The 27,689-nt window shown below is 37.0% G+C and overlaps 2 protein-coding genes across 4 annotated transcripts in view; one reads left to right on the top strand and one right to left on the bottom strand.

The window, feature by feature from the left end:
- Nucleotides 1-2,407: 2,407 nt before the first annotated feature.
- Spata6l (spermatogenesis associated 6 like) overlaps nucleotides 2,408-27,689 on the top strand; it is a 54,446-nt gene continuing 29,164 nt past the window's right edge. For 2 of the 3 annotated variants that reach the window (XM_071600609.1, XM_071600606.1), the window contains exons 1-5: nucleotides 2,408-2,523; nucleotides 6,571-6,708; nucleotides 9,947-9,995; nucleotides 16,238-16,279; nucleotides 25,769-25,893. In XM_071600609.1, the coding sequence (XP_071456710.1) occupies nucleotides 2,485-2,523; nucleotides 6,571-6,708; nucleotides 9,947-9,995; nucleotides 16,238-16,279; nucleotides 25,769-25,893 (393 nt within the window). In that variant the 5' untranslated portion in view covers nucleotides 2,408-2,484. The remainder of the gene's footprint in view (nucleotides 2,524-6,570; nucleotides 6,709-9,946; nucleotides 9,996-16,237; nucleotides 16,280-25,768; nucleotides 25,894-27,689) is intronic. The other variant, XM_071600607.1, reaches the window with a different exon arrangement.
- On the bottom strand, nucleotides 3,331-6,351 carry Plpp6 (phospholipid phosphatase 6). The gene has a single exon (XM_027943096.2). It carries the CDS (start codon nucleotides 6,241-6,243, stop codon nucleotides 5,359-5,361), a length of 885 nt encoding a protein of 294 aa, XP_027798897.1. The 5' UTR covers nucleotides 6,244-6,351; the 3' UTR covers nucleotides 3,331-5,358.

The raw sequence follows: 27,689 nt of genomic DNA, 5'->3' as shown, positions 1-27,689 counted from the left end.
GCTTGCCCTCATGTGGTGAGACTGCCCCTTATTCACACAATTAACCCTTACAGACTGTAGATCATCTCTACACTTAACATCTATTCCAAGATATTTATTGAGCATCTGCAATGCAAATTAATCAGGGTTCAAACACTTAGCCTTGTAGAGTTAACAGATTATGGAGATAAACAGTAATCAGCAATCACAGGAACAAATGTGAAACTACTATTGTGGGAATTGGTCCAAAGGGATTATAGATGAATATAATCATCTAAAATAGTAAGATTCCACCCTATCAGAGAAAGCTGAAGAGCGAAAGTTGTGTGGGATCTGTAAATCTGTACATGTTAATTAATACCTACATTGGCTGACATCCCTAGATAAAGGATACAGAGTGAGGAAAACAAAGGACCAAGAAAAACTGTTTGGCTAGGTAGAATAGGATACAGAGACAAGAAGAATGTTCAGAGAGATGGAGGGAAACCATAACAGGGCTGGGCCATGAAACCAAGCAAGGAGAGTCCAATTTTATGAAGAGTTAAAGATTAGAAATAGCATATGATGGGAGGGTGGACAGTGTGTCTGTAAGGATCAATAGGATGTTCTTGTTTTAGGGGCAGTGATGTGGTAGGGCACACCTTGATTAAATATAACTTCTCTTTATTAGTTGTGTAGCCTTGGGCAAAAGGCGATTTATTTGGCTTTAGATTCTGCCTCTGTAAATAGGGAATAATATCTCCCTCAGAGTTATTGTGGGAGTGATTAGCTCTTTGTAGATCCTCAATAAAGGTTGATTTTCCCTTGCCTTACACTAGTTACTTATTCATAAATCTGTTTTTATTGTCACTCTCCTTGATATGTTAATATTGGTGTTGATGACTTCATCACAGGGCTCATTCCAGTTAGCTGTTGTAAGGTAACAAATCAGATCTCTGGATTATAGGAAACCAGGCATCCACCTGTGTATCTCTTGGTATGGGGGAGGGAGGGGAGCTGAGCACAATATGCTAGGAATCAGAAGAGTAAACAATACATCATCATCACACTGTATTTTTCCCTTCCAGGGAAAGAAACATCAGTGACCAAAACGAAGACCCAATTATTCTCTAGGGACGTCTTTTTGTACCATTTCCAATTGCATAAATTTCCAATGCAAAATATTAATGATAAATGATAACAAATGTTTTTGTTGTTGTTTTCAGAGATAGCATTGTTCCTCCCAGATTTTTTGGATTGGCTAGAAGTGGCTGATCCTACCTCTCTTCCTTCATTTTTGTTTATCAAATACAATGAATGGGGGAAAAAAAAACATGATTTCCTTTACCAATTCAGACCTCTTACTTTGCCTGTCATCTCTGACAGGTTTTTACAATGTGACCGTGGCTCTGTTGCCACTAAAGCAAATGGGGACTGGAACAAACAACACACCATGTCCCTGTATTCCCTTTTTTGTTTCCCCAAATCTAGCCAAGTTAAGGGAATAATGAGAGAAATCTTGGTCTGGAAAATCCAGACACATTTTTATCTTGAAGGACACTGGCTTTCTCTTATGCACACCGGGAACTCGGGTGAGTGTTATTTGAGAAAGCTACTTTTTTACGTGTTCACCAGGACAGTTGCTCCTTGGGATGCTGGTAATAGAAGCAAACTAAGCAAGCTAACGTGATGATGTCATTGTTTCTGCAGTCTAACCTAAAACCCCTCTGTGAATGGAGACATAAACAGAACTGAAGGCACTGCGGGAAAGATACATTTCACTCATCCAGCTCTGCCACTGGACAGAACACCGTGAGGGAGAGGAGGCACTGCTTGGCATATCACTATGAGGGATGGAGTGCTATCAGCCTTTCTCCACTCAACTCTTATTGGAGAGGTCACTTGATTTCTTGTAAGCTTCTTAAAGAGCAAACGCGTACCTACTGGGGCAGTTAATTATATTAAATTGGAAAATGGTTAACAGAAATTCCAGGACCTGGGGGGTAGTAACTACTAAAATGTGTAGTAATTAAATTATATCGGAGCTATGATTTCATTCCACTGTTAAAAAGGAAATTGTAAACATTTAAACAGTGATTGGGACCACACAGAGTTGATGGAAAGAAATTAGTGCTCCAAACACCTGACCAGGATCCTGCTCCCTCGACAACACCCAGTAAGTCACTGCAGACAGTTGCTGCCCGGGAAGCCGCGCCCCGCACGCGCGTTCCAGGAGGTGTACCGGGCCTCGCTTGTGTTCTAGGGTCGAAGGTTGCGCGTTTGAGTGTCCATGGCAACGCGACGCTTCCACCTTCTAGAAGCCTACGCTCTGGCGCCGGTTGTGAGAGACCGGTCCCGGTGGGAGGGACCCGGGCTGGGAGGGTCTGATGGGGGATCGAGGGGGTGGGGGGCTGGGGAAGTTTCTGGGAACACTTCCCCAGGGGTTGAGCTAAACTAAGGAAAGTTGGTCCAAGACCCAGCACAAAGGATCTTGTCATTCCAGATCTTTCGCCCGCGCAGGGAACGATGCCTCTGGAGGCGGTGGTGGAGTTGCAGATCCGGGAGGTAAGAGATTAGCAAACCTCTGTTCCTTAACTCCAAGTCAGACTCTTAAATGGTCTCCCCACCCGCCGCCCCATAGTTTTCACCGCTCTTCTCCCACTTGACACATACACATTATTTTCTTTGGGGACAGATCGTACCTTTTTGTCCTAAGATTTTTATATACGTTTGTATTCCTGGACTTCCTAACCTTTAATTCAGATCAACCTGTTCCTATTTTTTCCCCCAAAGCAAAATGTTTCTTAACTTCATTCTGAATTTGTTGTTTTAAAACAACACTACCTTAAGTCCAAGTAGGATTTTTTCTTTTTCAGAATAAAGATTTGTGAAAGAATTTTAAATTCTCCTTTAAATAACCATGGAATAATTTAATTTTTAAAAAGCCCCATTATTTCCTGATAATGTCACATTTATGAGCCAACCAAATATTATGACTTTGGCTTGCTAATTCAAAAAGGGAAATCAGTCAACAAATGTTCTGTAATTATCCACCACATCCTTCCTAAATGAGGTATTGGGGCAGGGGGCTTCACTGTTCTTATTTGGGAGACAGTCATTCTTCTTCTGCTTCCATTTTCCCATCATTCTGTAGTTAGTGACAGACTGACATTCAGCTTTGTCTCCAAGGTGCTAGGGACTTCTCTCCTGGCTACCATTAGATTATAAGACTAACAGGACACTGCTGTGGATTCTGGCTAGCTTCCATACAATTGGCAAATGCTAAAGTTTCATCAGACATGTAGCTGTGAAACAAAGATAATACAATTTTCCTGGTTTTGTTCCATTTTGCTGACAGAAAATAAGGCCAGACCATATCAATTGTGCTTTATTAATTGCAAGCTCTCAAAACTGCAGAAGGTGAAGAATCTCTGGAGAGAAGCCAAGTGATATTTCTTACATACAGGCAAAAATTAAGTTTTCATCTAACAAAATTATTGGTTAATTTTATTTTGATTTTTAAAAGGCATTCCTCAGTGTATAATTAACAATGAAATCAGTTGTCTATTCTACAGTACTTAGGATGTTCCAGAAAATCAGTTGAATTGATCTGTGCTTTAAAAGCCAGCAAACTCAGATCCCAACAGCTAAAACAGGGAATTCCATAAGTATAACTACAAACTGGAAGTTAAGCCCCCAATATTCAGACTTGTGGACACTGCAAGAAGAAATACAATTGCTTTCAAATATCTGGCCTGAATATTGCTGCAGTTACTATGAAGGATCTAAGATTGAACAACAAACCCAAAACCACTTAGAGATTCACTGTTGGCTGATTCAGCAAGTGAAGAGGTAGTTCGTGTTCAGGATATTGTGGAAATGTGAATTATTTTATTTAGGAGTAGCCGTTCCTCTTTTAAGTGTGCCTCTCTCAGAAAGTTCATGCTTCCCCCCAATCAGAACCTACTTATCTATCACAGTCATTCTCCAGGTTCCTGTGTGCATCTCTTAAAGTCCATAGTCCTTCTATTTATAAATGCCAAAATAATTGGTCATTATTTTCTGAAGACATTAGTTCCAAAAGTAGGCTTTCTTTTCAGGTAGAGCAACATTTAAAGCACATACCTCTTTTTAGGTCAAATGAGTAAAGCCTACCACGCATTTGGTAGTCTTTGGTCTTATGATTTGAGGCAACATGGATGAACAGCTTTAAATGTAAAGGTCAATGTAAACAGAAATTTAGGAGTTTTACCTAGTGTCTGATATAGCAGCAAGCTCCCCTGGTGAATTTCAAGTTAAATACTGTTACATAAACTATGCTTTATACAGGAAAACGGAATTCCATTTATAAAACTATAGAATACAGGGTCATCCTCATGGTATATATGAAAAAGCTTTTGCACATACATTGAAAAGAATCACATTATTTTCCTTTTTTTTATTTATGGATAGAGGAATGTTATTTTTTATTCAGTAGAGATGATGGGCAGCAGAGTCTCATCTCCTGCCATGCTGGTCATTGACATAATAACCTAAATTCTCAGTTCTTTTGACTTTCCCCAGCAGCTTAGCTTCTCTGTCCTCTGTTGTGCCATGCTATTGGTTGTCAATAGAGTTAGACATGAAACCAGAGTCTCATACTTACTTTTCTGTGGGCACCTTAGACATGCTCACCTTTTAAGTATTTCTTCAAGTAGTTCTTGATTTGTCCTCTGAGTGGTAAAAAACAGTATTAGAGAATACTGGAAAATAATATTTAAAGACCTTTTGAAAGGGTGTAGGGAAAGGAGAGAAAGTACTATAATCTTTCTCACTGCCTAGTCCACAAAGATGGAAGAGATAATAAAGTAAAAAGGCTTACCAAGAAAATCAGGATTAAGAAGAAATCTCCCTGATGGTGGCAACAAATCTTCAAGGAATAAACTAGAAAAACTTGTGTCTTAAAAAGACTTTTAGTACTGCTTAAAGTCTAACTCAGAAAAAGGACTAGGATTAGTACATGAAATATCTGCTCATATATTTATGGAATGAAGATGGTGTTTCTCAAAAATTCAATTTACAAGTGATGTTAACTTACAGGATTACTATACAACACAAATCCTACTGTCAAAACCAGCAACAGTATAACCACCCCAGCTTGGTTTCTTTGCTATTGTCCTGGAGATATAAACAGTTGAATAAATATACAATAGATTTTTTTTTTCTTTTTGCTTCCCTTTTTATGGCTGTCTTCCAAGGGCTAGCACGTGCTCTGGCCTAGCAACACATCAAGATGGTGGGATATCTGAAATCCTAAGGAAGCCTGAAAGAGGGGCAAGTGGGATGGTGGCTGATTTAGGCTGGCATCATCAAATTGTGGAAACTTTCAGCTCTCCTGTTGCCATAATCAATGAGATGGTGTCACTGTTGATTCCACAGTATAAAGAGGACCGGAGCATTGTGGGGTGAAAGCCAGCAGTAGTCCACGATGCTGTACTGCATATAGCCCAGAAAAAAGCCAAAAGCCACATCGGTGACATTGTGCCTCCCCAGCATGACCCTGGAAAGACCCAAGATGAAGGCCCACAGTACCACCAGCACCCTCAGTGGAATGGCCAGTACCAGGTGCTTCAGGATGAACCGGGACACCAGGGAGGCCCTTGTGGCATGGCCCGAGGGGAAGGAGTACTTGTCCACCGAGAGAGTGACAAACATGTCCATCTGATTGTGGGCCGGTCGGCGCCTGCGGACCAGCCCTTTGATCAGGGCCACCACCAGGAGGTCCAACAGCAGGGCGAAGAGTAGGTTCATCAGCACCTCGCGCCCAGCCCAGCTGTCGCTCCTGCATAGGCAGTACAGGGTGCCCAGCAGCCAGGTGATGCCGTGTCCCGAGATCTCCAGCAGCTTCATAAGGGGCCTCACGCTACCCCAAGACGAGCTCTCCCCTGCACACACCCCCAGCTTCTTGGACAACCACAGGTCGATGGCCAGCAGGGAGCGCAAGGCGATGCCCAGGAAGGACGGGTTCAGGTCCATGCGGTCCTCCTCGGGCAGTGAAGGAGGGGGCGCCTGCGAGGAGCCCGCGGCGGCCACTGGAAAGGAGCCGCGCCGGTGCACCGGGCTCTCGGACGCGCGCAGCCGGGCGCTGGTGGGGTCGACGCCCGCGGCTCGACTGCTGAGCAGGGACTGGAACTCGAACCTGCCGCTGCTGCCGCCGCCATGGGCCGGGCTGCCGGGGTTGCTGGTGTTGCTCGAGACGGAGGCGCCCAGCGGCCGTCCCTCGACGCTCCTCCGGGGGCTCGCCATCGCGGCGGGCGGCCCGGACCCCGGGACCCGGCGGGACTAGAGAGAGGCCTCCCGGCCCTGCAGCCTCTTCCGCTTCCGCACAGCCATCCTGAAGGGGCGGGGAGAGGAGCCGGCGAGAGCGCGATTGTGACACCTGGCGGAGACGTGGGAGGGAATTGGAATTTCCAATATGAAATAGGAGAGAACAGGGGAGGATGTTGATGATGGGAGGTACACGTGAGGGAATATGATGATGGGGGGACATTTCAGGGGCTCTGGAAGGCTAGGAGGAATAGAGCCCTTTAAATAAAACAAACTTTGCTTGTTCTCCCCCCCCCCCCCCCCAAGATTTCTTGCCCGGGAGTGTTCCTGCCAGACAAACAAGATGTGTACCTCGGGGTTTACCTCCTGAATCAGTACGTGGAGACAGCCTGCTTTCCTTCTGTGTTCCCTATTGTCATTCAGCAAATCCTGAGATTTAAAAAGGTGATCTTGACTTTCTCATTGTATTTTGCTGTCTGAAGATAATCTAATAGTTCTTGTAAAATTATTTTGTAAATTTTCTGTAAAAACATAACCCAAAGGCATTTAAGTATAGTGCAAAACTACAGTCAGCCTTGAAGTAAAATCACAGTTGAAAGACTTGCTTGTGCTTTGCAAGTCCCAGCCAAGTTCTGTCAATCTAGTGCTAAATACCCTGGTCAATGGTTTCTATTCTTGGAACTCCCATGACATTTTTTAACTGGAGCAAAGAGAGCATTTCTGAATGTTCTTGGAGGTGTTAGAATTGCATTACATTTAATAAATTGCAAACCTTAGCAAAAAAAAAAAAAAACTTTCTCAGACCCGGAAAAATAATGAAAGACTATAACCAAATCAAGTTAAATCTTATAACCAAAATCCTGTAAGGAGACAAAAAAGCTCTTCTGATTTATTTAAGTCAAACCTCGTTTATGTAGCTATAGTGATAAGGCTAGATTCTTGTTCCAATGAATACAGTCATGACACAAATAGCCCAAACACTACCCACCCACTTCCCACCTCAGTATTTAAAAGAATATTCATTTGATTACTATGCAGTTACTGGCAATCCCCTGAACTTTTTGTTTTGCATTTGGAGATGGAATCAGTTTTAACCTCAATAAAGCTAATGATGTTTCTCTAAACAGTGTCACTAAGATCTTTTGGGCAGAGGGAAGGTTGGTAGGATAGGTCTGAAAGATGGTGCCCAGAAAGTGACCTGTTTTGACCTGAGGATGGGAGAGAAGATCAAGATTGATTCACTGAAGGGCCAGGGTTGCGTGCAATATGTTTGTAAATCGCAGCCTATTAATTTAAATTAAAAATGTGCTAAACTGACTGGATAAAAAGAGAGAAATAAATGAGTATTATCTTAGAACATACAATCAGAACCCACAGGAACCTATTTCTCACATTTAGATGTTGAAAGTGGTGAAAATGCAGCCATTTTTCCTCCTAAGAATTTTCATATTAGTTTTATCAGTTTTCAATTTAATCTGTAGAAGACTTTAAAAATCTTTTTATAAGAAGCCCAAAGATACAAAATTGTGGAATCCTAGAATGAAATCTGTAAATGACTTTGGGCAGGGGGTCGTCTAGTCCAACCTCCTTGATTTGTTTAAAAAAAGAAAGGAATGAGTCTTAGAGTCACATTTTAAATGTCACTACTGCTCTGTTGAAAAGTGGTACATTTGATATTACTAGTCAAATATATCAGAACCATTTTTTTTTTCTGAATGAAACTAATTACCCTCTTTGTATGAGTTATTTGGGTTCATAGTGTAGTTTTCTCCTAGTCAATTCCAGCTCTTCTTTATCTGTTCACTTATCTTTCTTCAAATACTTGCAGCAAGTAGTGACATTTTCTCTTCCTTGGACCTTCTGTGTAATGCAGAATTGAATGTTTTAAAGCATTTGAATAAACAAATTCCTCATGAAAAATTTATGAGCTATTGTGTTTGAACAGTTTGTGTTCATCATTTACTCAAGATCACACTTGAGAAAATCCTCAGATAAGGGAGTATTCATTTTCCAGAGCTGGTATACAAAAATACTACAAACTGAGTGACTTAAACAACAGAAGCATATTGTCTCACAGTTCTGGAGGCTAGCAGTCTGAGATCAGAATGTTGGCAGGGTCATGTTGCCTATGAAGGCACTAGGGAAGGATCAATTCTTGACCTCTCTCCTAGCTTTTGATAGTTCCTTGGCTTTTGTCAGCATAATTTTAATATTTATATGGCTATTTATTCTTTCTGTGTGCATGCTGTTTAAAAAATTGAGGGCAGAGAGGCTATTAGGCTGGGGAAGATCCAGTGCTTTAAGTGCCTCCATAAGTAAACTGAAGCCCAATGTAAACTGTAAAATCAAACTAGAGACTTTACCAATTATAAACTGTCAACTGTCCTCTTAACTAGAGACTTTCCTAATCAGAAACTGTCAACTAACCACTCTCCAGGTCTTTCCACTCCAACCAATCAAATGTATCTTCTTGTTTTATTTCCATGTCACCTATAAAAGCTCTCTGCCCACTTGGTAGCAATTTTCTGATTGAGTGCTGCCTGGTTCATAAATCATTCTTTGCTCAAATAAACTCTTGAATTTATTTTGTATAAACTTTTTAATACCTTCTGTGCTCAAATATCCCCTTTTTATAAGGACACCAATCATATTGGATTAGGAATCCAACCTATTCCAGTATGACCTCATTCTAGCTTAACAATTACTTAATGACCCTAATTGGAAATGAGGTCACATTCTGAGGTACTGGGGCTGGGATTTCAACATTTTGGGGGACATAATTCAAACCATAACAATAGTAAAAGATGCAGTTATTGAAATAATTTAAGCAAAAAATTACATTTGCTTAATAAATCCAACCCAGTAAGACAAAAATGGATTACAGGGAAATCACACAGTCTCCCATTTTTGTTCTTAAAGCAGATCTGGCTTTGGATCCAAGACAGATTTCTAACCATGTTTAACATTGTTTAAATGAGAACTCTGAAGCTTGAAATCAAAGTCTACTGGAAAAAAAAATGCTTTCCACTGGGTTGCATAATTTAGTGGGAGAGGCCTTTGTTTTAGTCCTATCCCAGGGCCTTTACTGTCAAAAACAAAATATGCAGATTTGGCAATAACTGAACAGAGCACATGTGCTTTATGATAGATTTAAGAGGCTCTCTCTCCCCCACCTCTGGATTCTGTGAGAGCGTAACTCCTAGTAGTGAGCTTTTTTTGTGTGTGTTAATATGTAGGCAGAATTTCTATTTTAATGTTCCTTCTTAGCAGAACTAATTGCTTGGGAAGAGAAATCATTCATTTAACATTTAGTGAGATCTATTGTAAGCAGAATGTTTTTCTAGGTACTCAAGACTCAGGTTAATGTAAAATGTGCTTTTAGCAACAAATAGAACTAGGTCAAGTTGACGACATTTTAAGCATGTGGTAGATTTAGCCAACTCAGATTTCCTTGCATATGCTATTGTTCTGTTAATTTCTATGAATTTGTTCTATGTTCTATTTTTGTACTATATTGATCTTTTAATCATACTTGTTAAAAGTGTTTCTGTTGAGTCCTAAAATATTATATGGCTGGATTTTACCAAATAACATCCTAATTATTAGGAAGAAAATAATCTACAGTTTCTGTAAGTACCTATTAAAAAACTTAAAAATGTTTTTCCCATATTTTTCTCTGCAGGTATTTGAAAATGCAATAGATCCTGGAGCTGTAGCAGAACTTTTAGAAAGTAGGTACTCATTAAAGAAAAAAAAGATTATTCTGTGTAATTCACAGGTATATAATAGTATGCAGTTTGCTGTTTTTCTAAACTGTGATATTTCCATGTTTGATCATGTTTACATTCAAAAGACCTTATGGTAAATTTTGAATCATGTTTTTGATCCTATTACAAACTTTTTTCTAAATATAGATGGAATTTTCAAGATGATAAATTCTGTTTGGTTATTTATCAATATTAAGTGAGAAATCCTATACCCATTATTAATCACTCTCTATTCCCTGCTAACCCTCCCAGCCAAATGCAAATATGGATCTTTCTGTCTTTATAGATTTGCTTATTCTGGATATTTCACATAAATAAGATTATTCAATATGTGGTCTTTTGTGATTAACTTCTTTTGCCTAGCATAACATTTTGAAGGTTCATTTGTGTTATAGCATGTTCCAGTACCTCATTTCTTTTTATGGCCAAATAATATTCCATTGTATAATTATACCACATTTTGTTTTTCTACTTATCAATTGGGTTGTTTGCACTTTTAGGCTATGATGAATAATGATGCTATGGATATTTATGTACAAGTTTTTGTATGGACCTATGTTTTCTTTTCTTTCTATCTATCTATCTATTCATTCATCTATCTATCTATCATTTATCTATGCATCCATCTATCCAGGAGTGAGATCACTAGGTAATATAATAACTATTTGGTTAGACTTTTAAGGAACTCCCACACTATTTACCAAAGCAGCTGAATCATTTTACATCTCTTCAGTAATGTCTGAGGATTTCACTTTTCTACATCTTGGCCAGCAGTTATTATTTGTCATTTTGATTGGTCTTTGTGGGTATGAAGTGGTATCTCATCATTAGTTTGATTTGTTTTTCCGTGATGGCTAATGATGTTGAGTGTTCTTTGCAGAATTGTCTATTCAGATCCTTTGCCTACTTTTTAAGTAGGTTGTCTTTAAAAAAAAATTGAGTTACAAGTGTTTCTTATGTATTCCATATATAAGTCCCTATCAGATAAATGATTTCCAGTTATTTTTCTCCTGTTCTTTGGGTTGGCTTTCATTTTCTTGTTGGGATTCTTAGAAACACAAAAGTTTTAAAATTGGTGAATTCCAGTTTGTTCTTCTTATATTGCTTATACTGTTGGTGTCATATCTCAGAAACTATTGTTTAATACAAGGTCACAAAGATTTACATGTAAAAATTTTATAATATTGACTCTTATATTTGGGTCTGTAATCTGTCTTCTGTTGATTTTTGTAAATGGTGTGAGTTATGGGCCTATTTTCATTATTTTGCATGTGACTATCCATTTGTCTTAGCATCATTTGATAAAAAGACTGTAAAGATTTTGTTTCTGTCACTGAAGTCTCTTGGCACTCTTATTGAAAACCAAGTTCCTATAATGTGAAGGTTTATTTTTAGGCTCCCAATTCCATTCCATTGATTCATATGCCTATTGTTATGCCAACATACAATCTTGATTACTGTAGCTTTGTGAGAAGTTTTGAAAGCAGAAAATGTGAGCTTTCCAGCCTCCAGTTTAGTTCTTTTTTCAAGACTCTTCTCAGGGGGATCACTTAAGTTTTTTCATATGAATTTTAGAATCAACTTGTTACTTTCTGTGAAGAATCTAGCTGGGATATTAATAGGGATTTCATTGAATCTATAGATCAATTTGGGGAATATTACCCTCTTAACAATATTAAGTCTTCCAATCATGAACATGGGATGTGTTTCCATTTATTTAGGTCATTTTAAGCTTATTTTCAATGTTTATAATGTTCAGTGTACAATTCTTGCATTCCTTTTGTTAAGTTTTAAGTATTTTATTCTTTTTGATGCTGTTGTAAATTAAATTTAATTTTTTTCCATTTTTAGATTGTTTATTTCAGTGTATAGAAATTTAGCTAAATTATTCTCTGATATTATATTCTGCAAATGTGCCAAACTCATTTATTGATTCTAGTTTTTGTTTATTTATTTATTTTTTATGATTTTATACACACAAAATTAGATTGTCTACAAATGGAAATAACGTTATTTCTTCCTTTATAGTCTGTCTGCATTTTATTTCATTTTCTTGTCTAATGCCCTGACTAGAGTTTACAGAACAATATTGAATAAAAACAATAAAAGTGATGTTACATGTCAATTTTTTATAGATGCCCTATATCAGATTGAGGAAGCTTCCTTCTGTTCCTAGTTTATATGTTGTCTTTTTTTTTTTTTTTTCTTTGTGGTGCTAAGGATTAACTCAGGGCCTTGTGCATGCGAGGTAAGCACTCTACCTACCAACTGAGTTATGTCCCCAGCCCAGATTTTTTTCTTTAATTACAAAAGAATGTTAAATTTTATCACATGCTTTTTAATCCTTTATTTTGTTCATATGTTTATTTGTTTTCAGACATTTAGCCAATTTTACATTCCTGGAATAAATTTCACTTGATTATGGCATACAGTCCTTTCCATATATTGCGTTATTTGATGTGCTAGGATTGTGTTGAGGATTTTGGGATCTACAGTCATAAAGAGATACTGGTTGACAGTTTTGTTTTCTGGTGATATCTTGGTCAAGTTTTGCTAATACTACCCTCATAGAATGAGTTGGGATTTTTAAAAAATTTATTTTATTTTATTTTTAGTTGTAGATGGACACACTATCTTTATTTTGTTTATTTGTCTTCTTATGTAGTGCTGAGGATTGAACCCAATGTCTCACACATGCTAGGTAAGCACTCTACCACTGAGCCACACCCACAGCCTGGGAAATGTTTTTTCCTCTTTAGTTTATTAGTATTAATTTTCTTTAAACTTTTGGTAGAATTCACCAGTGAAGCCACCTGGGCCTGAACTTGTCTTCAGATTGTTTTTCAATTACAGATTTAATGTTTCTGCTTGTTTTATTTTAATTTTTTAAAATTTTTTTAGTTGTATTGGACAAAATACTTTTATTTTATTTATTTTTATATGGTGCTGAGGATCGAACCCAGGGCCTCGCACATGCTAGGCAAGTTCTACCACTGAGCCACAACCCCAGCCCCTCTTTCTGCTTGTTGTAGGTCTCTTCAGTATTTCTATTTCTTCTTGAACCAGTTTTGATAGATTATATCTTTCTAGGAATTTTTCCATTTCATTATCTAATTTGTTATCATAAAGTTGTTCATAGTATTGCGTTACAGTCCTTTCTATTTCTTTATGATCAGTAGTAATATCCTCTCTTTCATTTCTGATTTTAGTAATTTGAATCTTATCCCTTTTCTTGATGAATTTAACTAAAGGTTTCTCAGTTTTGTTGATTTCTAAAGAACCAGCTTTTGGATTCATTCGACTTTATTGTTTTTCTGTTCTTTATTTTATTAATTTCTTCTTATCCTTCATTATCTTCTTCCTTCTGTTTGCTTTAGATTTAGTTTGCTCTTTTTTCCCCAATGTATTAATATGAAAGATTCATTAGTAGGTAACCAACAACCACTTTCTTAATCTTTATGAATTTTTCAACTGAGATTTATTCAGTTGAAAGAATTAGGACCAAGGTCATAGGTAATAGCAGAATATCATAGAGAAATAATAAGAATTAAATGCTAGGTGACCTGAGGCAGTGCTGGAAAGAGGACAGAATCAGGAGCAGGCTAGGTATCCGGCCAACATAAGAGGTGGATTAAGAAATTTGAGGGGCTAGGGTTGTGGCTCAGTGATAGAGCACTTGCCTAGCATGTGTGAGGCCCTGGGTTCGAGTCTCAGTACTATATATAAATAAAATAAAGGTCAGTTTACAACTAAAATAAATATATATTTAAAAAAAAGAAATTTGAAATTATGCATCTAATGAGTCTGTGTCCACAGATAGTGCAGGTTAGAGGCCACTGAACAAATGTTCTGAAACAGAATAGTACAACAGTAAAACAGGGGTTCAGAAAGCCAGGTGTAGAATAAATAGAAAATCTACAGGAATCAAAGGTTATGATCATCAGAAACAGTAAATGAAACTTTGAAGGAGTTGATGGGATGTGGGTGTGCTCAAAACTCACAGCATCTAGAGAAAACCCTGGATCCTATTTATGCTATTCACTAAGACTAGAAAGTCAGAAAGAAGAGTTGGTGGAGGGAGTTTAACTTTGGACAGATTGAGTTTAGAGTGTCAGTGTAAGATCTAAATGGAGGTGTTTCATTGCTAGTAGGCAATTAAAAGCTGTAGGTATTTTATAAAGTATCCTAATGTACTTGTTCTTTGGAAGAATGGGATTTTCAGTGAAACATCTTGTGGGTAAGAACACTAGCCCTGGGAATAGACTGCGTGGGTTCCTGTAGAGCTCTGTCAGTGTTAGCCATGTGACCTTGCTATGCTTTTTTCTTTGAGATTTAGTTGTCTCATTCATAAAATTAGAAGATAGCTGTTATTAGACTCTTTGAGTTGTGGTGAGAATTAATTGAATACAAGGAATTTTGAACCTAAAACAAATTAAGTGCTTAATGGAACTGTTGGAGTGAAATTTCAGGCTATCTTGGTTTTTAAGTTTCTTGGAATTTATATTTATTTATTTATTTGGGGTACTGGGGCTTGAGCTCAGGAACACTCAACCACTGAGCCACATCCCCAGCCCTATTTTGTATTTTATTTAGAAACACGGTCTCACTGAGTGGCTTAGCGCCTCGCTTTTGCTGAGGCTGGCTTTGAACTCATGATCCTCCTGTCTCAGGCTCCCGAGCCACGGGGATTACAGGAGTGTGCCTCAACATCTGGCTAGTTTCTTGGAATTTAAATTTTGTTCTTATGCATTCATAAATCTATTTTTATGAATGCATATTTTTCATAAATCTACAAAGTGAGAATTTATTTCTATTATCTATTTTAAAATGTTTTTACTTCTAATATTATTTTGTGGGAATTATTATCTTTATTAATTTTGTATTGTAATACCATTTGTTTTAATTCACCTTTATGATTTGAGTTTTATTCTTGCCTCTAGAGATACTATAGATTAGATCATTATTTCTAAATGTATTTTGAACTCAAATAATAATAAAGTTTTATTTTATGTTTTAATTTATATAGTCATTGGTACACTGTCTTCGGTAAGATAAACTTTTATGTTAATGGGTCACAATTAGATTTTGAATTTTTAAGATGAAAAGTACACATTTTAATGCTCCTTTTTTTTTTTTTTTTGGTGGTACTAGGGATTGAACCCAGGGCCTATGTGCATGCAAGGCAGGCACTCTACCGACTAAGCTATATCCCCAGCCCCCCATTTTGATGCTCTTATAAAAACACTTTTTTTTTTTGGTACCAGAGATTTAACTCAGGGGAACTCGACCACTGAGCCACATCCCCACCACTATTTTGTATTTTATTTAGACACAAGGTCTCACTGAGTTGCTTAGTGCCTTGCCATTGATGAGGGTTGCTTTGAACTCTTGATCCTCCTGTCTCAGCCTCCCCAGCTGCTGAGATTACAGGCCTGCATCACCGCACCAGGCATGAATACACTTTTTTTTTAAGTATTTATTTTTTACTTGTAGTTGGACACAATACATTTATTTTATTTGTTTATTTTTATGTGGTGCTAAGGATCGAGCCCAGGGCCTCACATGTGCTAGGCGAGCACTCTACCGCTGAGCCACAACCCCAGCCCTCATGAATACATTTTTAAGAGACAAAATATTACATGTTTTGTCTGTACTTTCCTGGAGTTGAAACGATATTTTTATAACTCAGATATTCTTATTCTACTCCCTCGACTTATTGACACCTGAGACCTTGTTGGTGTGGCACTTATTTTTAATTATAATTGTTCCTTGATATCCATGGGAAATTGGTTCCAGGACCTCAAAGAATCCCCAAACCCACCAATATGCAATTTCCTTATAACGAATGATACAGTATTGACTTATAACCTATACCCACCCTCCCATATATTTAAATCATAGCCATATTACTTAAATGCAGTGTAAATAGTTGTTATTCTGTATTGTTTGGGGAATAATGACAAGAATATGTCTGTACATGTTTAGTACTGATGCATTTTTAGAAATATTTTCTATCCGCAGTTGGTTGAATATGTGGATGGGGAACCTATGGAAATAGAACCTATAAATATAGAGGGCTAGCTGCATTGTTGTTATTAATAATGTAAATGAAGTGTTATGGTAGTTTAATTTATAAAATTAAAATATTTAATAAAAAACTCTGACAATTTTTTGAAGTATTAAAATTCCACTGTTTTCCTTTTTAGGCTTCCTAGCCAGGTTTGAGTTAATACAGCTAGTGCCTCCAGGTAATGTGCCAGAAATGCATTTCTACACCAACTTAATTTTAAGAGGATTTTTACATGACAAAATGGGGACTGGCATTTAAACACTGAGCCTTTATATAACATATAACTTCTTATGCTTATATGTTTATATATGTGACCTTACTGTGTTTTTCTCTTTGAGATTTAGTTGTCTCATTCATAAAATTAGAGGATAGCTGTTATATCTTGGGGTTGTGGTGAGAATTAAAAAGTATATATGGAATCAGCCAAAGGTGTCTTATCAATGGAAGAATGGATAAAGAAAATGTGGTATATATGCACAATGAAGTTTTATTCAGCCATAAAGCAAAATGAAATTATGGCCTTTGCAGGAAAATAAATGGAACTAGAGACCATCTTGTTCAGAGAAATAAGTCAAACTCAAAAAGTCAATGGTCAGTTGTATGTTTTCTCTCATGTATAGAAGCTAGAAAGGAAAAAGGAAACAAAGGTCAGGGTGGATCTCCTAAAAATCAAAGGGCGATCAGTAGACCAAAGGGAGCAAGGGGTGGGAGGCAGAGAGGGAGAGGGGAAAAGTTAGGAAGTGATATTAGCCAAATGATATTGTTATATTGTGTGCATGTGTGAATATGTAATAACAAATTCCATCAATATGAACAACTATAATGCATCAATAAAAATGTAGAAAAAAGTTTTTAAAAAGTGTACATAATATATACTTCTCCTCTGCCAATCTGTTGACAATTCCAGGACATTTTTTGTCACCCCAGAAATAAACCCCATACACAGCAGTTATTCCTCATTCCCTCTTCCGTCTAGCCCCTGAGCACTGCTCATCTACTTTATGTCTCAATTGATTTGCCAATTCTAGAATTTCATATAAATGGAAAGCTACACTATGTGGCTTTTTAGGTCTGGATCTTTCATTTAGCCTAATATTTTCAAGGTTTAGGCATGTTGTAACATGTATCAGACCTTAATTCCTCTTTATGCCCAAATAATACTCTTGTATACTCACCATGTTTTGTTTATACATGTATATGTTGATAAAAATTGGAGTTGTTTCCACTTTTGGGAGATTATAAATAGTGTTGTTATGAACATTCACATACACATCATTGTGTATTTCTTTTAGTTCTCTTGGGTGAGTGTGGTTTTCTACATTATACAATAAATCTGTCAAACTTTTTGGGAAACTGCCAAACTGAGTATGGTTTTTCAACATTTTTAGATGGTTGAATAAAAATTTTCAAGAGAAGAATATTTAGTAATGTGAAAATTATATGAAATTCAGATTTTATCATCTAAAAGAAAGTTTTACTGGAACATAGCCACATTCATGTTTAAGTATTACTTGTAGCTCTTTCACAGCACAGTGACAGAGTTGAGTAGTTGTAACCAGATGGCCTGCAAAGCCTAAAAGATTTACTATCTGTTCCTTTATAGAAAAAGTTTGTGACCCCTCTGCTACAATCATGGGACTCTAGGAGGAACCCATTCTCTGATGCTTTTGCATTGAGTCTTGAGACCTGAGCTGGTCCAAGAGGGTACAACCAGCTAATCTCATAAATAGTCTTTGAGCATGGCTCTGTGATTTTAGGGCTTTATATCTCTATGGTGTGTGTGTGTGTGTGTGTGTGTGTGTGTGTGTGTGTGTGTGAAAGAGAAAGAGAGAGAGAGGAGAGAGACAGAGAGAATCTAAAACCCAGAAAATTCTCTTGTGATCTTTGATCTTTGCTATTTACACATTTCTGTTTTTTTCTTTCCTGAGATGAAAATAACTTCATAGTCTTTACTTACAAAAAGGATCCAAAAATCACATCATCCTGAAAGAACCATTAAGCATGTTTCTTGGTATTTCTCTGTGATTAGAGCACATTGTTACAGACTTTTTATGTGTGTTATATACATATTCTATTCTTGTTAAAAAGTCAAACTCAAAAAGTCAGTGGTCAGTTGTATGTTTTCTCTCATGTATAGAAGCTAGAAAGGAAAAAGGAAAATTAGATTTTCCTCATTTTATGCCCCTGTTTTATTGTCTTTTTTTTTTTTCCTTTTTAGTACTGGAAATTGAACCCAGGGACATTTAACCACTGAGCCACATACCCAGCCCTTTTTATTTTTTATTTTGAGACAGGGTCTCACTAAATTGCTTTGGGTCTTGCTAAGTTGCTGAGGCTGGTCTTGAACTTGTGATCCTCCTGCCTCAGTTCCCAAGTCGATGGAATTTCAGGTGTACACCACTGCGGCCATTGCCAGGTTCACTTTTTTTTTTAGTTTCCACATCAGAGAGAGAAACTATAACACTTTTCTTTATGTGTCTTGACTTATTTCTCTTAGCATGATGTCATCCAGTTTCATTCATTTTTTCCTGCTAATGACAGGATTTCATTAAGTCTGAATAATATTCCATCATTTCTAATGATAATCTATACCTTGATTTTTGATAGCCATGAAAACCTTAATTAATTTACTTGTGTTTTTAAAGGGCTATAAACAGAATATCTGCAATATTTTGGGTTGGATTTTCTTATTCTACCTAGTTCACCTAGTTACCCATAATTTAAAATTTTTCAATATCTATTTTCCATAGTGTTATCCTTACATTTTATTGAGCATTTAGATTTTGTCTTTCACATATTTATAAAAATTATTTTTCCTTGGTTTATTTATGAAGAGTAGAATTACTAAATTAAACTGTGCCTTGTGAATCTGGGGTTAACTGATCACCCATAAGGTTCACTGCTACATCTGCATCTACAAGGCAGAGCATACCCATTCCCCATATCCAGCAGATAATAAGGTCCAGCTGAATATTGTCATTTGGATTTACTGTGTTTACAAAATGTGTAATAATTTATTTTTTTAGATTGATTTTTTAATTTGTTCTAATTAGTCATACATGACAGTAAAATGCATTTTGACACATTTATACTTAAGTGGAGTATAACTCCATAATTCTTTTGATTGTACATGATGTAGAGTTATACAGGTCATGTAATCATATATGCACATAGGGTAATAATGTCCAATTCATTCTACTATCGTTCCTACAATAATTTCTTTAAGATATATTTTACCATGTTTTATAGCCCCTTTTAAAAAAAGGTGATTTGTGAAAATCCTACATTTGAAATTGGCTTCTTAAAAATTTCCATTTTACTATATTGTGAATTATTTGCTTCCTTTTCTTCTATATTAAGTAACTGTCAATGTCCTTGATTAATTGTGGTGTTTGGTTGCAAAGTCCTGACATTTTAACCTATGTCTTTAGTTAGTTATAGTCAATACATACATATTTCCTCTTTTTTGATTCAGTGTTTTGGTATTTTACATGTGAACGTTCCTTTTTCTTAAGAGAGCATGAGAGAGGGAAAGTGAACCTGGCAGATGCCTCAGCTAAAGAATGGGGGCAGTGGAGGATTTTGAGTGAGGATCATATTCCTACCCATAATGATATATCACCAGAGCAAGTCAAGGGCCCCTGTGAAGTGATGTAGACCCAGGCAGCTATAGTTCTTTCTTCTACTTCTTGGTCAGCCCCTGCAAACAGAAAAGAACCCCACTCTGTCTGAATTTAGGGATAGACACTCTTGGATATGTCGTTACTTTTTAAGGCAGACAGAACAGAGCAGATAGATGCCTCCTACCTGCTGTTCAGAAATTCTTAGTGAAGGTTTTTCAGCCAAAAAGTGACAGGCTAAAAATCAGGCCATTGAGTTTTTTTCCATAAGTTTTTTTTCTTACTTGACCTAATTTTATGTTCAAACATATATCACTGCTAAGTGGCAAGTTATATTTTAATATACTAATAAGGTAGAAGTATGCTTATTTTGGTCTTATTTAATTTTGCATGAATTAAAAATTAAAAATTACCTAAATACCTCACTGTACAAAATTTAATTAACATAGAAGTATATAGACTCATTCATCAACAACTCCTAACAGATACTTCATTAACAATTAGTTGCATATGTTTTTAGATCTTTTAAAATGCATTTGGTATATATCATGCATTTAGTATATTTAACCAACCTTAAAATAACACATGCACACACCTCTACATACTGAATATGTGAGGTGCACACTATATTTTTGTAGATGTGGTGTACGTTAAATATGTGCATTTGCAACTGCTTTTAAAATTTAATTCATGTTGAACCGCTGCATATTTTTTATGTGACCAAAATCCATTTTTGAGAAGGCTATGAAAATAGTTGTCTGTAAATAATGATGATTGGAGAATATTTAAGCTGAGTGCATCCATACTGGTTCTAACTCACAAGTTAATCATATGCAAAGTGGGAGCCTTATTATGCTTGTTTTCTTTTTGTCCACAATCCTCCAATTTCAGATTATAATTTTAGTGGAATTAAGTTTAAATTACTCAAAATAACAATTTCACTCAGCTACAGATGCCATGCAGATTAACTGATTAATTGTTCAGCATATGTTATTGAGGGTATACTTCACATGTGTCTACCCTGTGCCAGTCTTTCTAGTATGATACTAGTGACTCCAGGCACTAATTGGAGGTAGTGAGCCCTCTGGATCTGCAGTCCTTGATACTAACCTCTTGCTTAAAGTCTTGTGTGGGCTGCACTGTGGGGTCACACAGGCTACATTTAGACCAATTTTTCTTTGGCTGATTTGTTATCTTGCTGTATTTTGCTGTATATATTACTTTATTGTTTGTTACTTTTTGCTTCTCTTTCACTTAACCATGGAAAGACATTTTCCCATTAGAATAGGAATACAAATAGTGTTACTAAGATTTGCATATGGCTTTATGCTAAAGAATGAAGAAGTCCAGTGATTTTGCTTCCAAAAATTAATGATCCCTTTGGCTCTTAGTTTACAAAGATGCTATGGACACAGGGGGGCAGTGTAATCCTGTTTGACAGTGAGCTCGGTACTTTTTATTAATCTCCTAAGCAAATACCTTATCTTTGGGTAATCCATGTATATTCAGTATAACTGTAAAATCCTATTTTAATGGGCACCCATTTACTTAATCAGAGCTTGATTTTATACTTCACCAGTTGTGTTCACTAGGTGCCAGCACGGAAAGTAGTTTCTATGAAAGTCAATTACTGGGAGTAAAGAGATAAAGAGTAGGTGGGAAACAGGTGGGAAGGTGAGTATAATTCTAAGATTAGTCTTCAGTTTCGTTTACTTCATTTACTTTGTTTGCCTCAGCTGAACTGCTTTTGAATTCTTACTTTGCCATGTGGGCATCATGAAATGTCTTAAATTCTGAGAGCTTCAGTTTCCCTGTCTGTAGAGAGAGAATCAAATTATATTCTCTCTCTAGAATCATACTGTCAATTCTGATATGCTCCATAGATGTTAAAGATTTCTAAAAACCAATGTTATTAAAATTATTGTTCTTCTTAAAGACACATTCATTTCCTTTTTTTTTCTTTTTTTGGTTAGATGATGCTACTATCTATGCCATTAGCCTATGGAGAACACTGAGTTCTTTCAAACACTTCATTTGTCCTGAGACTTGCTCAGCCTGTGAATGAGTTCATTATTCATAACTTTGACTCTTGTTGTAACTTCCCCTTAATATGCTGACATTTTCACACTTGGTGGCAGTTTGGGTGTCTGGAAAATGACCAAACCAGAGAAACTGTATTAAGAAGTTTTATAGCCTTCTATTTATTTTTCTAAATTGTTTCAGTCTATTTTTAAAAAAATATTTATTTTTTAGGTGTAGATGGACACAACACAATGCCTTTATTTTTATGTGGTGCTGAGGATCGAACCCGGGTCCCGCCCGTGCTAGGCGAGCTCTCTACCGCTGAGCCACAATCCCAGCCCCTTGGTCTATTTTTAATCTTATTATTCCGAATGTAGTAGATGAGCTCACTTCCACTTCTTTGACCTCTTATTTTAATCTAAATTCTTGCTGCATATAGAAATAATAATTTAGTGTTGTCATTTTGGATGCAGTGACAAGAACTAGCTGAAAACATTTGAAAGGTAAGAGGACAAAGGAAAAGCCTATTTCATACCACACATCTAGGTATTTGTTCCCATCAGGAATGTAACCATGTTCACAGAGACCAGAGTAGCGCTGGGACAACCCTTAGGCAGGTTTTGGGGAGCAGTCATGACAATGACAGGTAATGTCAGATGCTCTGCTTCATGTTACATGTGTTTTGTCATTTGTCCTTACAGTACCCCTAAGGTTAGGTAACTAGGATGATTTGTATATTTACCTAAAGAGAAAGCTGAAGTTATAACATTTGCATAATTACCTAGGGTCACATAGCTGATAGGTGGTGAAGCAGGGATTTGAAGCCAACTTTTACTGACTCTGGAACCTGAGTTTTTATCCAGTGGGCCACAGCCTTCAGTAGAAAGCTGCTTTTGTGTTGCTAGTGATAGGGAAGGAAACTGGTACACCACTTCCCATTTTTATGTTGTACTTCATTGTTCAGTTGGAGGAAGAGTCTGTTTTGGGCCAACAAGGGTGGAGAGGTCACACCTGTCACAGAGAACACTGTAAAGGGAGCACTAATGAAAAAGGAGCCTGGGATAAGACTAGTAAACGAAGCAGAAGACTGATCTCAGAATTGTACTCACCTGCCCACCTGTCTCCTCACCTCCTCTTTATCTCTTTACTCCCAGTAATTGACTTCCATGGAATCTACTTCTTTTCACTCCCACTTATAACTCTTTTTTAAAAAATGTTTTTTAGTTATACATGGGCACAATATCTTTATTTTGTTTATTTATTTTTATGTGGTGCTGAGGATTGAATCCAGTGCCTCAAATGTGCGAGGCAAGTGCTCTACTACAGAGCTACAACCCCAGCCCAGCACTTACAACTTTTAACTATACATTTATTTTTTGAGGTTTTGGTGCATTAATTTTAAATATATTATTTTTAATGTGTTAGTAATATTTAATGTATTAGCACTTGTGGACTACAGACTCCAGAAGGTCAGGAATTGTGTTTATCTTGTTCACCTGTATATATCCATTCTTTAGTACTCTTGGCACATAGTAGGTTCTCAACAAATATTTCTTGAATAATGAATGAAAAAAATCATTGAAAAATAAATGTAATCCCATCTACTTGGGAGACTGAGATAGAATTGGAAATTTAAGTTCAGACTGGGCAACTCAGCAAGACCCTGTCTTAAATTAAATTAAATTAAATCAAATCAAATAGGACTGGGGATACAGCTCAGTGGAAGAGTGTCCCTGGGTTAAGTCCACAGAATCACATACACAAAAAAACTCATTCATTTTCTTGAATGAATATGAGGATTGCATTTATCAAGTATTCACTGTGTTAGAATTATGTTGTTCTGTAGTTCTGAAGACAGCATCCAGTATGCTATACTTTACTGTTCTTCTCTGAACATCTTTGGAATTCAGTTTTAAAATGTTTGTCTTTAGGGCTGGGGTTGTAGCTCAGTGGTAGAGCGCTTGCCTTGCATGCATGAGGCCCTGGGTTTGGTCCCCAGCACCACATAAAAATAAACAAATAGAAATAAAGATATTTAAAAAAGTTTGTCTTTAACGATAATTCAAGGGGTCTGTGAAAGATGCTGACATTGTGACTCCTTTTTAGAGATGATTGTCTTAGTCTGCCCTGTAATTGTTGAACTGCCCTGAGTTCACACCTTTTTAGGGGCAGCCCTGTCAATAGAATAGTGAACAGAAAAGACAAAGTCAGTGTTTTCATAGAGGAAGCAGATCATGAATAAATACATGAACAACGACAACAACAACAGTGATAAATGTGATATCAAAAATAAAATAGAGTGATGTAATGTGGAACACCCCTTTGGGCTGAGTTGCTAACTTTCTGATGAGATGATACTTAAGTCAAGTCTATCATTTGATAGGAGGGAGCCAGCCATTCAAGGGCTAGGGGGAGGAATACTACAGGGAGAACAGTAGGACAAAATTCTGTAATAGAGGCGAACTTAGTATGTTTGAGGGACAGCAAGGATGGGCAGCAGTGATGACAGGAAACAACCCAGGGGGAGGATAATAAATAAAGTAGGAGAAGGTGACGAGAGGCCTGATTATGTAGAGTCTTGAAGGCTGGGGTAAGTTGCTTAAGTTTTATTTTAATATTTGGGAAGACTATTGGAAGGTTTTAAGCAGATGAAAGGCACAGTTTGATGTACTTAAAATAACACAGAGTGTGGAGAATAGGTTTGGTGGGCGATGGAAGCCAGGGGATCACCTAGGCGGCCATAGCAGTGACCCAGGAGAGAGGTTAAGGGGTGGGGCATGGAGTTAGGGTGGTAACTATAAAGATGAAGCAAAGGAAGCAGATTTTAGATTTACTTTGGAGATAGAGTCGACAGAACTTGCTAATGGAGAGCTGAATTTTTTTGGGAAAATATGACTTCTGGTTCGGGCCTGTTAGGATGAAGAAACTATAATGCATTTAGGATGAAGCTTGAAAGATGAATAGGATCTCAACACAATGAGAAGGAAGGAATAGCATAATCTGTGGGGAATACATTGCAGAGGAGGGAAGATTGAGGGACGATTCATCATCAGTTGTTGTGGATCATAAGCTGGATCATGTCTGGGAAGGCAAGTGGAAAGAAAATCAATATAATATTCCAACTGTAATATAAGGGAAAAATAAAAGGACAGATGTTTATAATAAAATGATATGCATGTCAGTTCATAAAACTGAGCATAGTGAGGTATTTAAATGTGACATGGTTTTCAAAATGCCAGACAGGTCTTGATGAAGATTCAAACAATACAAAGTAAAATTTTTCCTTGATATATGCTATACCCGCATTCTTAGAAAATTCAGTTTATTTTAAAATCACACAAAAAATGCTTAGTACTTATATGTAACATAGATTTAAGGTCTTGGCTCAGATATTCATCAGGCAATTTTTAGCCTGAAAGAATGTCTTATAGGACTATAGAAAATCATGCAGATAGCCCATTGTCCAAGAGGCAGGAGTATTGTGAGCACTGCAGGACACCCTACCACCTTTGGCTCCTGCCCATAAAATGCCTCACAAATGACCAGAATGTCCCTGGGGTTGATGAGAACCACCTTATGAGAACCACAGGTTTAGCTGTTCTCTGGGCCAGTGGCACCCCTGTTTGGCAGACAATGAACCCCAATCTAAATAAGTAATCTTTGTGTATGCAGGGGTGTGTCTGCCTTGTTCCTGTCTATTCCTGGGGTGTGGCCAAGGTTTGTCCTTGGTAAATATTTGGTGAGGGAAAGAATGAAAGAATGGTTGGAAAGATAAGTTCTCTTCTTTGTTCTGTTTTGTGGAGCAACCCTTTAGTCTCTTTAATCTGTTATGACTTGAGAGAATTGTTAAACATTATCCATGAGATAACGAAATAGTACAAATTATTTTCCCCTTGAAAAACAAGTGCTGGTACCAAAATGTCTATTTTTACTTATTTGTATCTCTGCCATAGTCTGTCTGAACTTTTATTTTGTTAAATGTGGGTGAAGATACACATATTTGTGCTTTTCTCCTTCTTTTCTAGTGTGGGAAGAGTTGGCCTACTATGAAGAAAACACACGAGATTTTCTTTTCCCTGAGCCCAAGTTGACACCTTCACATCCTGGAATACATAGAGAGGTGCTTATGAAGACAGCCATAGGTTTTCCAGTAAGTGATCTTGCTCATCTGGGCTTCTATTGGGAGAGAAATTCTTGGAACATGAACATTTTATTCTCAACAGTGTTGATCTTGGACAGATAACTTTATCTTGCTTAGTACCTCACTGCTGTTCAGGGCCCTGTTTAGATGCCCTGCTCAAGATACCAAATTATACTTATTTCTACCATTGATCTGATGGTGGAAGTCTTATTATCCATTCAGGCTAAATCATTGACATAGTTGCATTATCACATAGCTATACAAGCAAATTGATATCTCAACTTCTTCTTATTGTGGATTAACAGAAAGATTTATTTAGTCATAGCAATTACGACTAAGTAAAGAAGCAATAGTGGTAATGTTATCTCTCATTTATTTTGTGCCTTCAACTTTTTATGCATAATATTTTTCTCCTAACATCTCTCAAGTTAGCCAAGGCAGATCTTATGGCCTTTATTTAACAGAGGGGAAATTGACAGAGGCCCACTAATTGTTATTACTGAAGGATCTTTCTTTTTTGTGTGTGTGTTTTGGTTTTTTGTTTGTTTGTTTTTGGTACTAGGGATTGAATCCAGGGATGCTTAACCCACTGAGTTATATCTCCAGCCATTTTTATTTCTATTTTGAGACAAGTAGCTCAGGGCCTCACTAAGTTGCTGAGCTTGACTTTGAACCTGTGATCCTCCTGCCTCAGCCTCCTGAGCCGCTGGGATTATAGGCATACGCCACCGTGCCCAGCCTAATGTCTGTATCTTTAAGCCCTTCAATATTTTTGAGACTTTGGCAAATATTACTGAAACTATTTTTTCCCCAACATCATTATCTTGTATCAATTATACTCATGGTCTTATGATATGCTTGCCTTTATTATGGTGAGTTACTGGGATATCGCTTTTCAGAAATTAAAAGGGAATAAAACTTAAAGAGAAACTCTTATATTGCCCAAATTCTCTGTTAAATAAAAGTCTTTTGTTTTGTTACATGGGATTGAACTCAGAGACACTTAACCACTAAGCCATGTCTCCAGCCCTTTTTAATCTTTTATTTAGAGACAGGGTCTCACTAAGTTGCTTAGGGCCTCCCTAAAGTGGTGTAGATGGCTTTGAGATCCTCTTGCGTCAGCCTCCCATGCCACTGTACAAGTCATCTTTAAACACTGGGCTGGAATCCAGCAGAATATCAAGACAAGGAAAAACACACTATCTTATGTTTTTCACATTATCTGTTTAACTTTATGGGTATAAACAGAAAGAAGGACTTGTAAGATGCTGTGTTTATAGTTATTTATAAATGTACATAATCATCAGAGAAGGAATTTTAAAAATGTATGGAAATAGTTTCTTACAATTACATTACTTCTATCAATTCTTACAATTACATTAATCGCACTATATTTTAAACAGTTTGTAAAAAGAAGGGCTCTGTTTCTCTCAAATATTCCAAAAAACAAAATAAAAACTGTGGCTGAAGTTTTAATGATAGCTCTTGTTCATTGTGTGCTCACTAGATAGCAGGTACTATGCTGAACTCATTACATGGATTTTCTTGTTAAAACCTTCTTCACCTTGTGAGCACTTTGTTCTGCTTTTCTTTTTCCTATTGTGTGGATGGAAAGCTGGTTTAGGGGGGTTTCAGAAATGTACTGAAGATCATAGAGCTGGTGAGTAGTAGATCAGGGGTCCTTATGTTTCATTGTTGGCACTCTTAGTGCATGATGCTAGTTCTCTTGTATTTATTACAGCCCACTCCTACTTTTTTCCATTAACATTATAGGAAGTTATTCATTTTATTCTCTTAATTTATCA

The sequence above is a fragment of the Marmota flaviventris genome, chromosome 13 (assembly GCF_047511675.1).
Source record: "Marmota flaviventris isolate mMarFla1 chromosome 13, mMarFla1.hap1, whole genome shotgun sequence".
Classification (NCBI taxonomy): Eukaryota; Metazoa; Chordata; class Mammalia; order Rodentia; family Sciuridae; genus Marmota; species Marmota flaviventris.
The sequence above is the reverse complement of the archived record's forward strand: the minus strand, read 5'-3'. Positions and strand labels throughout refer to the sequence as shown.

Excerpts from the sequence above, each read along its gene's own strand:
- Plpp6 (XM_027943096.2), bottom strand. The coding sequence starts at position 6,243 with ATGGCGAGCCCCCGGAGGAGCGTCGAGGGACGGCCGCTGGGCGCCTCC.